The sequence below is a fragment of the Peromyscus eremicus genome, chromosome 5 (genome assembly GCF_949786415.1).
Source record: "Peromyscus eremicus chromosome 5, PerEre_H2_v1, whole genome shotgun sequence".
In the NCBI taxonomy this organism is placed as follows: Eukaryota; Metazoa; Chordata; class Mammalia; order Rodentia; family Cricetidae; genus Peromyscus; species Peromyscus eremicus.
The window spans coordinates 123,690,324-123,704,107 of record NC_081420.1 but is presented as its reverse complement, the minus strand read 5'-3'; the positions used below and the strand labels follow the sequence as shown (position 1 = coordinate 123,704,107).

Genomic DNA, 13,784 nt, shown 5'->3' with positions numbered 1-13,784 from the left:
TGGGATTCTAGGATATCACACTCTCTTTAGGGCTGGGTCCTGTAAGGGCCTAGCTTGGCTGGAAGCTGGAGTAGAAAACAGTTCTGGTTTGCCGTGTGGGGATTGGGACTTTAACAAACTGCCAGAGATGAGGCACGTAGCCGGGTCTGGACAGAAGCTGATTCTCTTATGAGCTGAAAGGGCCTTGTAGGGGAGGAAGAACCCTGAATCTTCCATACCCTTCCCAACCCCAACCAGTCTATTCACTAATCTGTTGCTCTAATAAGAAAACCCAGGGCCAGAGTTTGGTGTGTGGGTGTATAGGTGTAATCTCAGCGTGCTGAAGGCTGGGGCACGAATATCGCCATCCTAGGATATATGATTGATTACCAGGCCTGCTAGAGCTTTATAGGAATACACAAATAAATAAAACCTAGAAATATAGCTCTACAGTATTGCACCTGTGTAAAATGTATAAAGCCCTGAATTTCATACCCACCACCTCAAAATAAACAAGTAGGTTAATAAATAAACAAACAAACAAAAAAGAAAACCAAAGCCAAGATTAGTCAGGTTGGTTGGGACAACAGTCTTCCAAGTGTGGAAATAACTGTCTCACCCCTGATGTAAGACATGAGCCTTAAGAAATATGAACATTAACTCGTTAAAAAAAAAAAAAAGCTCAAGGGGGGGAGGGGCACACAGGCCGGTCTTCACTGGGCAGAGCACTCCATGAACAAAAGAAAAGTGATACATGCCATCCAGAGTGGAAAATTTTTTATCAACTGGTTTCAACAAGAAAACAAGCGAATACTTAGAAACATGAACAGTGTTTCTCATAACAGTAGCCAGGGGAGGGAGATAAAAGGGAAGTCTGCGGGTTTACCCCTTTGTCAAAGCAGAAGCAGGACCCCAAAGAAAGGGCCATCCTCCCCTCTATTCAGCTGGGAGACCAGAGACAACACTCAGGTGAGTTTACAGACAGCAGCCAAGGGCAGGTTGGAGGCAGTCAAAGGCTAGGCCAGAGAGAAGGTGGACAGGAGTCCAGGATCCAAGCCTTCTAGTAGACATCACCACGGGGGCGTCATGGGCTGAGGATTCTGCAGATAGGACATCACCACGGCAGAGATTGAGAGCCTGAGACAGAAAAGAGGTGTCAGTCCTAGAGAGCAGGCATGGGACCCCATCCCCTTACTCAGGATCCTCACATGAAGCTACTCATCATCTGCTTAGTGTCCTCCGAGCTCCGGGAATTGGCAAAGCTGATAAAGGAACAGTAGTCGGCAACCCAAGCACACCACTTCAGCTGAAGAAAGGTGGGTGGGAAGATTGGATCAGTGAGAAGTATGCCAGGAAGTCCCCACAACCCAGATCCTCAGATATCAGGTTCCACCTGCAGCTTGGACCTTGGCCCAGGAAGTACCAACCCTTCAGTACCAAGCCTACTCCAAGCTTCTGATCCCGATGTGTGTGTATCTTGTATCTCTGACCCCACCACATTCCCAAACGCTAAGGACCCTGCCCTTCTTCCAAGAGTCGTCTGTAAATTGCTTCAAAGTCAGGCCCTACCCTCAGACCCGCTCAGTTATGTGCTCATCAACTGCAATCCCAACTTCCCCTAAATTGGAAACCTCACCATAGCTCGGCTCCCCGCTGACCTCAACCCCCTTCCCCACCTTCAGCACAGCCAGAGGACTCGCCTCTTTCTGAACCCGCCCCCAGGCCTCATTCTCAGGAGGAGCCACAGAAGCCTAGGGAAATTCAACCCCGCCCACCTTAAGCATGAGCCCGCACATGCTGAAGATCATGCCGAGAAGATTCATGTAGTCCGGAGTCGGGTCGTCCAAAGCTGGGTTGCACTCGCTCGGCGGAGGCTTATACCTGCGACATGTTCAAGGGTCAGAAGCGATCAAGTCCCACCTGGGCTGACAACTTGGCGTGGACCACGGCCACGACCAGAGACGCCTTGCCATGACTTGCTGGACTGCTCACCTCAGCACTTTGTTGGGTCTCCGTGGGTCGGACATATTGTTGGTGGACATAACGAACCAAAGACCACGCCGGACCTCTTTCACTGCTAGAACAGCAGCTTCCGTTGTGGGAATGAAGGGTGGCTTTTAAGAGTAACACGAGCAGTCTAGGGCTTTTGCTTCCGGGACTAGGACTGCTCTCAGCCAAAGAATGGAGAATAAGAAAAGGCCAGAATAGCTCCTAGAAAGTAGGCAATGTGGAAAAAACTGAAAGGGACCTTTAGTATTTCTAACACTGTCATTAACGCGATGAAAATTTGAACACGGAAGTGCCAAGCAGGAAATAAATCCTGGGGGACAATAATAAGGTTACACCCGAGCAAAGGTTTTGAAACCCTGGAAGCAAGGCAGTCGATACAGAGGTCAGCATTGCGGGTAGCGGACTAATACTTTTGAAATATGGCTTTTCCTGAGCCAAAACCGCGGGCCCCGGAGCTGCCGCAGAAACGGTTGAAGACGGTGGACTGCGGCCAGGGCGCGGTGCGAGCCGTGCGATTTAATGGTAAGCGTCCTCGTCTTCATCCCGGGCCTCCCGCCTCCTGAGGCCGGAGGTCCCCTAACCCCCACCTGCTCTTCCCCAGTGGATGGCAACTACTGTCTGACGTGTGGCAGCGATAAAACCCTAAAACTGTGGAACCCGTTGCGTGGGACGCTGCTGCGGACGTACAGTGGCCACGGCTACGAAGTGCTGGATGCAGCCGGGTGAGCCGGGGGCCAGGATGGGGTAAGGAGCGCAGAGGCTTGGATCATGCATTGATATTGACCTTCCCTTTCCTGCCCGCCAGCTCCTTTGACAACAGCCATCTCTGCTCTGGTGGTGGGGACAAAACGGTGGTGCTGTGGGATGTGGCAACTGGGCAGGTCGTGCGCAAATTTCGGGGCCACGCTGGAGTGAGTACAGTCCAGATGATTCTCATTAACGCGTGCATTATGGAGATCCATATTAGTGCGTAGGTGGTACGAGGAAGATCCTTCCATTGCAGTCTTCCGCCTGAGCCCATCTCTTACACCCAGGCAGTCACCAAGCACTGTCTTCCAGTTTCTCCAGAACCTTCCACCTTCCCTACCCTACATACTTGTGCTCTTGCTTTTAACTTGCACTAGAAGTCTCTCCTTTATCCCAATCTTCCAAAACTCCCCTCCTCTAAATTAGTAATTCCCGTTTCTCAGAAGGTGAACACCGTTCAATTTAACGAAGAGGCCACAATCATCCTGTCTGGTGAGTCTAAGGCCTGGACAGCGAGAAACTGGTTGGTGCCCAGAGACCCAAACCTGGCCTCACCTTCCTGTTGGCCTTACAGGTTCTATCGATTCCAGTATCCGATGCTGGGACTGCCGTTCTCGGAAGCCTGAGCCCGTGCAGACGCTAGATGAAGCCAGGGATGGCATATCCAGTGTAAAGGTGTCAGACGATGAGATCCTGGCAGGGTGAGTAGGTCCAGACGCTTACTCCTGTCCTGGTTGGTACCACTAGAGATCATAGTGGCCATGGTTTGTTTTTTTGAGACAGGAACTTATGTAACCCAGGGTGGCCTTCAATTCCTAACCGTCTTGCCTTTAGCTCCCAAGTGCTGAAATTTTAATAGTGAACCATGACATTCATGGTGCACATCTTTAATCCCTGCACTCAGGAGGCAGAGGCATTTGGATCTCTGAGTTTGAGGCCAGCCTGGTCTACATAGTTGAGTTCTAGGATGCCCAAGGCTATGTAGGGAAACCTTGTCTTTAAAAAAAGAAAGAAGAACAAAGAAGAAAAGAAGAAGCAGCAGCAGCAGCAGCAGCACCACCACCACCACCACCACCACCACCACTATGCTGAACCCTAGCCTAGATCTCTTTTGTTTTTGACACAGGGACTCACTCTGTCCTGGAACTCACTATACAGAACAGGCTGGCCTTGTGCAATGCTCCCAGCTCTGCCTCCGGAGTGCTGCACCTCAAAGCCTGGCCCAGCTCAGATAATTAGGCAACATTTCATTCTGAAAGTCAAAATAAATATCCCAAAAAGCCGAGCACAGAGGTTAGTTTTGTTTTGCTTTTTAAGATTTATTTTTGTTAACTATGGGGGATGGAGAAATTGGTCAGTGGTTAAAAGTACTGGCTGCTCTTCCAAAGAAACCAAGGTTCAATTCCCAGCACCTATATGATGACTTAAGTTGTCTGTAAGTTCAGTTCCAGAGATCTGATGACCCATTCCTAGCCTCTGTAGGCACCAGGCATGCACATGGTACGCAAACATACATGCAGGCAAAACACAAGTACACAGAAGACATTTGAAAAATAAATAGGGTATGTGTATCTGCATGGGGGTGGGCGGAATATCAACAGAGGTCAAGGGTCCCCTAGAGCTGGAGTTACAGGTAGTTGTGAGCTACCTGATGTGCCCAGCTTTTGGGGGGTTTCTTTTGTTGCTGTTGTTGGTTTGGTTTGGTTTTTGATCTTTCAAGACAGGGTTTCTGTGTAGCCCTGGCTGCCCTGGAATTCACTCGGTAAACCAAGCTGACCTCTTGCCTCCCAAGTACTGGGATTAAAGGCGTGTACCACTACTGCCTGTTTTGTTTTTTAATTTTACTTAATATTGTGTGTGTGCAGGCATATGTGTAGAGATCAAAGGACAGAGTCAGTTCTCTCCTTTAGTATGTTGAGGCAGGTCTTTCTTGCTGTTTCTCCATGCTATATACTCCAGCCTAGCCGGCCCTTAACTTTCCAAGAAATTCTTGTCTCCACCCCCCATTTCCCCAATAGGAGTGCTGGAATTTTAGATGCCTGCTCCTTCATACAGTTATTATGTGGGCTCCAGAGGTCAAACCTGGATCATCAGTCTTGCTCTGTCCCCTGATGAGCCGTCTCTCTGACCTAAAGATAGCACTTAATTTCAGTTTGGTGATAGGGACCTTTATTGTGGTTGACTCCATGTTGTGGCCCAGCTCAAGAACTTAGGCAAAGAAATGGCCTCCTGTGCCAGTCCACACTTTACACCTCTCCTTGGCCTACACCTGGTTGCCTTCTCTCATCTTCAGGTCCCTCTTCTGATGTTGCCTACTTGGACCTCTCTGGATCTCCCTTGCTCAGCACAGGCTCCTCCCTCAATGGTAGCTGTGCAGGCTCTTCCACGGAAAGAGCTGCAGTTCCCAGTCCTGTCTCACAGGACAGTACTAAATGTACCACAGGGCTGGAAACATTGTTCAGTGGTTTAGAGCACTTGTTGCTCTTGCAGAGAACGTGGGGGGGGGGGGGGTTAATTCCCAGTATCTACATAGTGGCTCACAATCATCTCTAACTCCAGTTCTAAGGAATCCAACATCCTCTTTTGGAGGTCCCCAGCCTCCCCAGGGAACCAGACACACACATGGTGCACATACATACATAACGCAGACAAAATAGTCATATATGAGATAAAAATAAATCCAAAAAATTAATAAAACTTTATATAAATAAATGCAACCATGAGCCAGACATGGTGGCACACGCCTTTAACCCCAGTGCTTGGGAGGCAGAGATGGAGATCTCTTGAGTTCCAGGCCAGTCTGTTCTACATACCAGCCAGGGCTTCATAGAGAGACCCTGTCTCAAAAAATTACTAAGTGCCAACTATGGTAAGCGTGGTAACACACACCTCCCCAGCATCGAGAAAGCAGGGCAGGGGACCAAGAGTTAAAGGCCAGCCTGTCTAGAGCTGGGCAGTGGTGGTACACACCTCTGACTTCAGCACTCAGGTGGAAGAGGCAGGCTGACCTCTGACACCAGCCTGGTCTACAGAGCAAATTCCAGGACAGCCAGGGCTGCACAGAGAAACCCTGTCTTAAAAAACTAAATAAATAGGGGCTGGAGAGATGGCTCAGCGGTTAAGAGCACTGACTGCTCTTCCAGAGGTCCTGAGTTCAATCCCAGCAACCACATGGTGGCTCACAACCATCTGTAATGAGATCTGGTGCCCTCTTAAACAAACAAGTCAATGAAAGTAGAAGTGTAACTCATCTGATGGCAGCAGGAACAAGACAATAGCTTTAGGTGGCAGACACGATAGGGTTGTTGGCAGTGAGAGGCCAGGTGAGGTAACAACCTTGGTGGAGAAGAGCCACCCACTGGCGAGCTGGAGAGCGAGCAGACCAGGGGAGAGAGGCTGAAGGGATGGCAGGAACAGCGTCCAAAGGGCTGCAGGAGGCATTTGAACATGTCTTTTTCGGAGAGCAGTGAAAAGCTGCATTTCTTTGAGGGAAAGACTGGCATGGAGTGGTTGTGCTCTGAAAGTTTCCTGGTGAGTCAGGTGTGAGAGTACACTGGTAATCCCAGCACATGAGAGGAGTCACATAGTAAAAGGAGACCAGCCAGGACTCCAGGAGATCCTGTCTCAAAAAAGGGTGGAAGCTGTTGGTGGGCTTGGGCGTTAAGGATTGGAGGTCACAGGCAAAACCCTCACAGATATAAGATGGTAGTGGTGCTGGGGGTGGGGAAGGAGTCACAGCCCGAGAACACCGCTGCTTTGGTATCTGTAGTAGGCTGCTTTCAGGGCCGACCAGGGAGAGCACATTTTAGGCTGCTCCAGTCCTCTATAAAATAGCTTGCATAGAACCTGTACTATTCTGATACATGGTTTTGGTTTGCTTGCTGTGCTAAGGATAGAACTCAGGGCCTTGGGTATGCTAACAGGCCAGCATGGTCTACAGAGCGAGTTCCAGGACACCCAGGACTGTACAGAGAACCCTGTCTTGAAAGATAAATAAATAAATAAATAGATAGATAGATAGATACATACATACATACATACATACATACATAGATACAGATAATAATAACCTTAAAATATATTCATGAGCTGGAGTTGGTCAAATGTGCAGATACAGAACCCAGAGACAGGGTTGACTATTGTGCCAGTCAGGATGTAAAGAGCTCTGGGGGTTTGGAAAAGAGGGCATGGTCTTTGAGTGGGACCAAGGTGTCCCCTGGACCTGAGTCACAAAGCAGAAGAGCATCTTTTCCTTGCTCACTTTTCTAGATGACCAGGATTGCATAGGGACACAGGCTGTCCCTGGAGCAAAAGGTTGCAATGCTTTAGGCTGGATCTCCTCTTTCTTGCAGCTCTGTGGACGGCCGCGTGAGGCGCTATGACCTAAGGATGGGGCAGGTCTTCTCCGACTACGTGGGCAGTGAGTGTGGCCCCAGGCCCAGCGAGACAGTCAAGGCAGGTGATGAGGCAGGCAAGAGATTCACCTGCCTGCCTGCTGTGCTCTCTCCCAGGCCCCATCACCTGCACCTGCTTCAGCCGGGATGGGCAGTGCACGCTGATATCCAGCCTGGACTCAACTCTGAGGCTTCTAGATAAAGACACAGGGGAGCTGCTGGGCGAGTGAGTCTCCATAGTTGGCCTTTCCCCCTCACCCCACTTCTGAGGCTAGGAGGAACAAGCCCCCCTGATTCTACCCACCCCCACTGCTAGGTATGTTGGCCATAAGAACCAGAAGTACAAGCTGGACTGCTGCCTGAGTGAGCGTGACACACACGTGGTCAGCTGCTCTGAGGATGGGAAGGTGTTCTTCTGGGACCTGGTAGAGGTGAGTCTTCACCTTTCACTCCTTGCCAGGGCATCAGCTATGTGTTCACCTCAGCCACTCCTAGGTCTGAAAAGAGCAGTGGTGTTGGGTATTTGAGCTGGGACCTCTGGCGGGGGGTGGGGGGTGGGGGTGGGGGGTGTAAGGGTAGGGGTAGGGGTGAATTCCTCCTGCCTCAGCCTCGAAAGCTGAAGGAGGAAGGAAGGAAGGAAAGCGGGAAGGGTATTTCAAGAAAGGACACAGCATATGCTAAAGGACTTGGAGAAGGTGGTGGCTGAAGCTGGTTCCGAGTCAGACAGGGCTGTAAATGCCAGACTGAGCTACTGAAACAAACCCGAGTGAGAGGAGCCAGTGCCAGCTACCAAGCCTGCATCACTGAGGAAATCTGATCTGCATGTAGGTTTCATATGGCTTTAACCCCCAGATCCTGACATGCCCCAGGTGAGAGACAGACCACTGGCTTAGTGAGGTCAGGGTTCTAGGGCCTCCAGGAAGGAGACATCAGTGCTGGAGCCTAGTCAGCAGAATTAAGCTTGGTAAGAGGATTGGGGAAACTAGGGGACCCTGGAGACCAGCTCTTGCTTTGGGAACTAAGGTAGCAGGAATGGTCTGTCAACTTCTGAGGCTCCTGACTAAATTCACCTTGAAGAGCACACGAAAGGATATTGCTGAGTACAAAGAACTAGGTTAGGAACTATAGTGTCGTAACTGTGGGCTGACAAGTAGTGCTCAGAATGTCAGGAACAGTGAAACTTGGAATGAGACGTGTCTGGAGCAGGTGCCTCTAGAGTCTAAAGACAGTGTCGGGGTCCCGAGAGCAGTGAAGGTTAGGCATGTAGTACATGCATGTAGTCCCGGCAACTGGGGAGGCTATGGAGGAAGACACTAATTCCAAGCCAGCCTGTAATCCCAACACTATATTGCAAATAAAGAAGGATTTGCTGAGCCAGGCAGTGGTGGCGCACACCTTTAATCCCAGCACTTGGGAAGCAGAGGCAGATGATCTCTGTGAGTTCAAGGCCAGCCTGGACTACAGAGCCCTTTGTAAAAAAGAGGGAGGTATAAGAAACTCCCAAGATTCTTAGCGCCTGGAAGTAGAGCTCCAGAGGGGTGCAGTCTGGCCAGGTGATATCTGTAGTGTCTTAGAAGCCATTACGGGCCAGTAATGGAACAGTGTTAAACACTTGCCTAGCATGTAAGAGCCTGGAGTTCCATCCCTAGTACCCCCAAAAAGGAAACATTCAGGTGGGGTCACAAGGAAGACTGGGCCAGGGCCTTTTTTCTCTTTTTTTGTTTTCGTTTTCGAGACAGGGTTTCTCTGTGTAGTTTTGGTGCCTGTCCTAGAGCTCACTCTATAGACCAGGCTGGCCTTGAACTCACAGAGATCCATCTGGCTCTGCCTCCGGAGTGCTGGGATTAAGGATGTTTGCCACCACTGCCTGGCTTGGCCAGGGCCTTTCTATGTCCAACGCTGGGAGTCTTTGGGCTGAGGGTGTGGCTCAGTGGCAAGATTTGCCTAACATTCTCAGCACCACCAAAAGAAGTCAGAAAAGAGGTGACTGAGGACTTCAGGCTGGATCTCAAGGAGACAGCCTGATCACTAGTAATTGCTCCCCACTATTCATTCCTTAGGGTGCCCTGGCACTGGCCCTGCCCGTGGGTTCTAGTGTGGTACAGTCACTGGCTTACCATCCCACGGAACCCTGCCTGCTGACAGCCATGGGGGGCAGCATCCAGTACTGGCGAGAAGAGACCTATGAGGCAGAGGGTGGGGCAAGCTGAGGCTTAGGGATCTGACACCAAGCTAAAGGACCCAGACCAACTCAGAAGACCCAACAAAGACCGTTTATTCTAGAGACACTGCTGACTAAGGAGTGGGCGGGCCCAAGGAGGGGCTGGTGTGTAAAGTTAATAAATAAAGGCATGGCAAGAACCCCAGTCTTTACCAATCTTCTAGTCTAGTCCTCATTCTTCTCAACTGTGAAGGCATCTGCCTTTTGGGCGAATGTCTTAGCCACCAGCAGGGGGAAGACCAGAGAAGCATCAGCATAGACCTGTAGAGAACCTGGGTGAGCGATGGGACCCACGGCCACAGCCCATGGACTCACCCTAGGCAGCAGCTTCTACCTTTACTGGCTGTGCATCCATCTGGATCTTGCCCCAAGAGACAGCCTCATCTGGCCGGGCTCCTGAGTCTGAACCATCAAACTCCTGGGCTGTGTTGATATAGACAGCGTAGTCAGCCCCATTCCGCTGTGGACAGAGGAGAGCCTGGTCAGAAGCCATAGACAGATACCAGAGCCAAGGAACCTGGGGTATGACACAGTGGAAGGCCGTGAGAGCTTCTAGGAAGGGCCCATCAGTGCCTGAAGTTAGTGGGCAGGTGAGATGGTCCATGTTTCCAACACAACCACCTCTGGGTACAAATTATCCCTCCATAAGCCAAAGTGTACCACCTTCTAAGCACCCGTGTGACAAGTCAGTTAAACCACAGGCAAAGTGAGAATAGTGTATATAGGGCTGAAGAGACGGCTCTCCTGTTGGAGTATTTCATGCTCTGACAGAGGACCTGAATTCAATTCCCACATTCACGTCAAGTGGCTCACAATCATGTGTAACTCCAGCTCCAGATGATCCAATGTCCTCTTTTGGACTCTCATGGACACCTGTACTTCACTCACAAGTGCACACAGGCACACAGATATACTCATAATTAAAAATAAAATTTTAAAAAAGTGTATGAAATTACCTTCAAGCCATATGCCATTCACATTTAAATCCTGGACATGTTTTTCCTTCTAGGTTTCTGACCCAAAATGTGTATGTAAATCTAAAATTTTAAATATAAAACAACAAAACACCAATCCAATACACTGATGTTACCAAGCATTTTGGTTAAGGGACATTTGAGCCAGCTGTGCTGACACAGGCTTGTGGTTCCAGCTACTGGGCACGGCAAGGCAAGAAGATCCTTGATCCAAGGGAGTCAAGACCAGCCTGCGCAACAAAGAGGCCAGTCTCACATGAAAAAGGGTAGCTGAGCTATAGTCAACACCCTGTGCTCAACAGTGGCTGCAACCAACCATCTGCAGAGCAAACCTCCTGTTCCCAGGGCCCCGTCACTCGCACCCACAGCCAGCAGAGGCCTCTGCAAGCCCTCAGAGTCCTGTCCTCACTTTCTTCTGTTCCACAGGCCCAGCTAGCTCTGCAGCCTAACCTCTGGGACTTCACTCCACTCCACACTGTTCCTTGGCTACTTCAGGTGCCTCGGGGCCTCTGTACTGGCTGTTCACTCACTGGGAAGGCTCTTCCCATAACATAACCATAAGGCCTGTGGGAGGAACCTCTTGAAAATGTCTGTGCAAGGTCACATTTCTCAGAAGCTTTTTCCAACACTCCCTTTATTCAACAGCATTCCTTTCACATTATAGCATTCCAGATTGGCCTTGAGCTATGTACAAGCCATCCTCCTGCCTCAGTCTCCCAAGTAGCTGGGACTATAGTCCCCTGCCTGACTGACATGACTTACTTATGTCCTTAGAGTCACTGCCACACAGCGTGCATGTCACTGCTGGCTGACCGCCTCACACCAACGTCACTCCAAAGAGGACAGATTCTGGCCCATCTAGTCCACTGCTGTAGTCCATGCCTAGCATGCCATGTCTGCAATGGAGACACTTGCCAGGGGCCACCCCACTCACCATAAGGTTAGCGTTGGCGATGTGGTGCTTGACCATACTTCCACCCAGGATGATCATGCCAGAGCGCTTGGCAAAAATGGCCTGCATGTTGATGAGTCTCAGGTCTGAGAGAGAGGGCTGAGGTCAGGCACTGGTCTCAGTGGGCCCTTCTCCCTCTTCTCCCAAGGTCTTAGCACCTCACCTTCAACAATGTCCAGAACTAAGCCTGGGTTTTTGTAGGAATGGAAGAAGATCATGTCACCCAGTGAGCCATCTGTGAGTGCAGGGCTCAGCACAGGAATGTGGTTCTGGTGTGGAGACAGGACCAGTTAGCAGCTACAGCTCATAGCCCAGAAAAACTCTGATTCCCAACCCAGTGATATCCCTCCCTCTCTACCTGAACAGGCTGCTTATTTCTCTTGTGGACATGAAGCTGATGAGAGGAGAACCATACACACCTCTAAGAAGGTGTCTGGCACACTGAGCTCATTATTTCCCAGACTCACACTCCACTGTCTCTGGGAGCATGATACCCTGGGTCAGGCCCCAAGGGGTTCTTAAGCACTATACCTAAGTGGTCCCAATAGTGTAGGGGCATAGCTAGGATATTAGAGCCCTTCATTCAACAGATAGATTGCCTACCCTCTCTGTGTTTGACACTCCTCATCTAAGTCTAGGAAGACTAAGAATAATTATAGAGACTCCCAGGTGGCTGCAAAGACAAAACAAGTCAGCACATGCCAAAGCCTAAGAACGTCGTCCCCACCAACCCACCTTATGGGCCCAATAATACACAGACTCTGGGTTGTTAATCTCCTTGCCGAGCCGGGAGATCATCTTGGAAGGTGTCCACTTCACACCCTACAAGGAAGAGAACATCAGCATTAGCCTGTATGTCTTCTGACTCCAGCCACTGTGCAGGTCCTCCAGAACCCTTCCAGCCCTACCTCTGTGTTCTGCTCCAGCACCATCTGGTCCAAAATGGGCATGAGCCAGTCCTCAAACTTGCAGTAATTATCGTTCGGAACCAGCAGGTTCCCAATCCTGGAGATGGGAGGCTCCTGGGCATCAGTCACCAAGACTCTCAGCCCAGCTCCCCTGCCCCCACTGCTCAGGGCCCCACCTGTTGATCCCATTCTCTCGGAGCTCCTTCCCACTGAGGCTGAACTCGCCAAGATATGTGGGTGCCAGACACTTGATGAGGTCTTCTTCCACGCCTCCAGCAGTAGTCACCAGTACATCCACCTGTAATCACAGGCAGCAACACTAACCCTCATTCTAAGCAGCACTCCTAACATCAGCCTGAGCTCATTTAGACCCAAAGCATGCAACAAAACTAACTCAAGCCTGTTCCTCTGCTTAAAGCAGACCCGTAGCCAGAAAAAGTGCACACTCCTGTGATCTCAGCATTCAGGAGGCTAAGGCATAAGGCATGTCCAAAAACAAAAATCCATCTCCTCACATCCTTTTCTAAAATTACTTTTTTTTTTTTAATGTGTACCGGTGTTTTGCCTACATCCCTGGAAATGGAGTTACAGACATTTGTAAGGCACCACATGGGTGCTGGGAACCAAACCCAGGTCTTCCACAAGAGCAACAAATACTCTTAACCTCTAAGCCTCTTCAGACCCCTCTTCATTTCTCTTAAATGAAGAGTGGCTTTACCATCCACTAGCCCAAGGGGGTGGAAGCCAGACGTAATGTGGACCCACCATGTTGTGCTGCACGAGATAGCGAATGGTCTCACGGATGCCCGAACTGATTAGGTTGGATGTGTAGCCTAAGAAAATGGTGCAGCCTGTGAGTGGGCGGCGGCTCTGCGTCAGGTCTTCATGATGGTCTTCATCTGGTGCTAGCGGCTCCAGCTTCTTCTCAATCTGCGCATGAGGGCACAGGAAAGTCACACTGACTCCAAACCTCAGTCGAGGAACCCCAGACGGATTGGATTCCAGAGTCTGATTGTACTCAGGGATACAGGTCTACTTCAAAAACAAAGCACAACCCCTGTTCAGGTCCTAGCCTCCCTTTCCCGGTTCAGGTCTGTCACTTAGGATTTGTTCCCTTTTAGGAACCAACCACATAGCGTCTTCAAGTCTCCTTCCACTGGGAAAAGTGAACCCAAGTTTGTTTCTTTCCGGAAAATGGCCAGAGACATTGAAGCCAGGAGTGAACCCAGGATCTCAGGGTACCATCATGGCCTCCTCTTTTCTCTTTCTTAGGGACATATATCCTGTTCCTGCTTTGCTTCCTCTGTCTTTCAGACCTTGTTCTCTCCTGGTCAAAACCTGGACGTAGGGGGTGGTACAGGTGTGGCTTCTCAGACTGGATGTGGGGCCTGGCTCCACCTGATGCTTGAGGTGTATAGAGGTTTGTAGTACATTCCTGCTGAGCTCATGGCCTGGTTTCAGAGAGTAGCACCTAGTCCTAATCCTTCTTTTGTTTAACCACATCTTTTCTTTCTCTTGCCTTCCTTTCTCTTATCGACCTATGTGAATCTTGTCTGAGAGTCAAGGATCAGAGATTCTCCCAAGGATCAAAGGCCTATG

General features: G+C 50.1%; 3 protein-coding genes and 1 pseudogene across 5 annotated transcripts in view; 2 read left to right on the top strand and 2 right to left on the bottom strand.

Moving 5' to 3' along the window:
- Positions 1 to 741: 741 nt before the first annotated feature.
- On the bottom strand, positions 742 to 2,357 carry LOC131911925 (PAT complex subunit Asterix-like). The gene is made up of 4 exons (XM_059264346.1): positions 1,972 to 2,357; positions 1,755 to 1,860; positions 1,188 to 1,285; positions 742 to 1,116 (listed from the first exon to the last, which is right to left on the bottom strand). The coding sequence occupies exons 1-4, from the start codon at positions 2,019 to 2,021 to the stop codon at positions 1,050 to 1,052; spliced, it is 321 nt and encodes a 106-aa protein (XP_059120329.1). The 5' UTR covers positions 2,022 to 2,357; the 3' UTR covers positions 742 to 1,049.
- LOC131911923 (WD repeat domain-containing protein 83) lies at positions 1,730 to 9,434 on the top strand. The gene is made up of 9 exons (XM_059264342.1): positions 1,730 to 2,511; positions 2,591 to 2,711; positions 2,795 to 2,900; positions 3,180 to 3,228; positions 3,311 to 3,437; positions 7,089 to 7,156; positions 7,248 to 7,356; positions 7,447 to 7,561; positions 9,191 to 9,434. The coding sequence occupies exons 1-9, from the start codon at positions 2,409 to 2,411 to the stop codon at positions 9,338 to 9,340; spliced, it is 948 nt and encodes a 315-aa protein (XP_059120325.1). The 5' UTR covers positions 1,730 to 2,408; the 3' UTR covers positions 9,341 to 9,434.
- The window catches only part of LOC131911924 (deoxyhypusine synthase-like), a 20,316-nt gene continuing 15,919 nt past the window's right edge, over positions 9,388 to 13,784 (bottom strand). For all 3 annotated transcript variants that reach the window (XM_059264343.1, XM_059264344.1, XM_059264345.1), the window contains 8 exons: positions 12,951 to 13,115; positions 12,362 to 12,483; positions 12,186 to 12,282; positions 12,013 to 12,099; positions 11,441 to 11,546; positions 11,260 to 11,363; positions 9,686 to 9,811; positions 9,388 to 9,612 (listed from right to left, as the gene is read on the bottom strand). In XM_059264343.1, the coding sequence (XP_059120326.1) occupies positions 9,517 to 9,612; positions 9,686 to 9,811; positions 11,260 to 11,363; positions 11,441 to 11,546; positions 12,013 to 12,099; positions 12,186 to 12,282; positions 12,362 to 12,483; positions 12,951 to 12,953 (741 nt within the window). In that variant the 5' untranslated portion in view covers positions 12,954 to 13,115 and the 3' untranslated portion in view covers positions 9,388 to 9,516. The remainder of the gene's footprint in view (positions 9,613 to 9,685; positions 9,812 to 11,259; positions 11,364 to 11,440; positions 11,547 to 12,012; positions 12,100 to 12,185; positions 12,283 to 12,361; positions 12,484 to 12,950; positions 13,116 to 13,784) is intronic.
- The window catches only part of LOC131911146 (pre-mRNA-splicing regulator WTAP-like), an 8,143-nt pseudogene continuing 7,738 nt past the window's right edge, over positions 13,380 to 13,784 (top strand).

Excerpts from the sequence above, each read along its gene's own strand:
- LOC131911925 (XM_059264346.1), bottom strand. The coding sequence starts at position 2,021 with ATGTCCACCAACAATATGTCCGACCCACGGAGACCCAACAAAGTGCTG. Across the intron at positions 1,861-1,971 it reads AGACCCAACAAAGTGCTGAG|GTATAAGCCTCCGCCGAGCG; the intron begins GTGAGCAGTCCA and ends AACATGTCGCAG. Across the intron at positions 1,117-1,187 it reads CAGATGATGAGTAGCTTCAT|GCTCTCAATCTCTGCCGTGG; the intron begins GTGAGGATCCTG and ends TTTCTGTCTCAG.
- LOC131911923 (XM_059264342.1), top strand. The coding sequence starts at position 2,409 with ATGGCTTTTCCTGAGCCAAAACCGCGGGCCCCGGAGCTGCCGCAGAAA. Across the intron at positions 2,512-2,590 it reads GCGAGCCGTGCGATTTAATG|TGGATGGCAACTACTGTCTG; the intron begins GTAAGCGTCCTC and ends GCTCTTCCCCAG. Across the intron at positions 7,562-9,190 it reads TCTTCTGGGACCTGGTAGAG|GGTGCCCTGGCACTGGCCCT; the intron begins GTGAGTCTTCAC and ends TTCATTCCTTAG.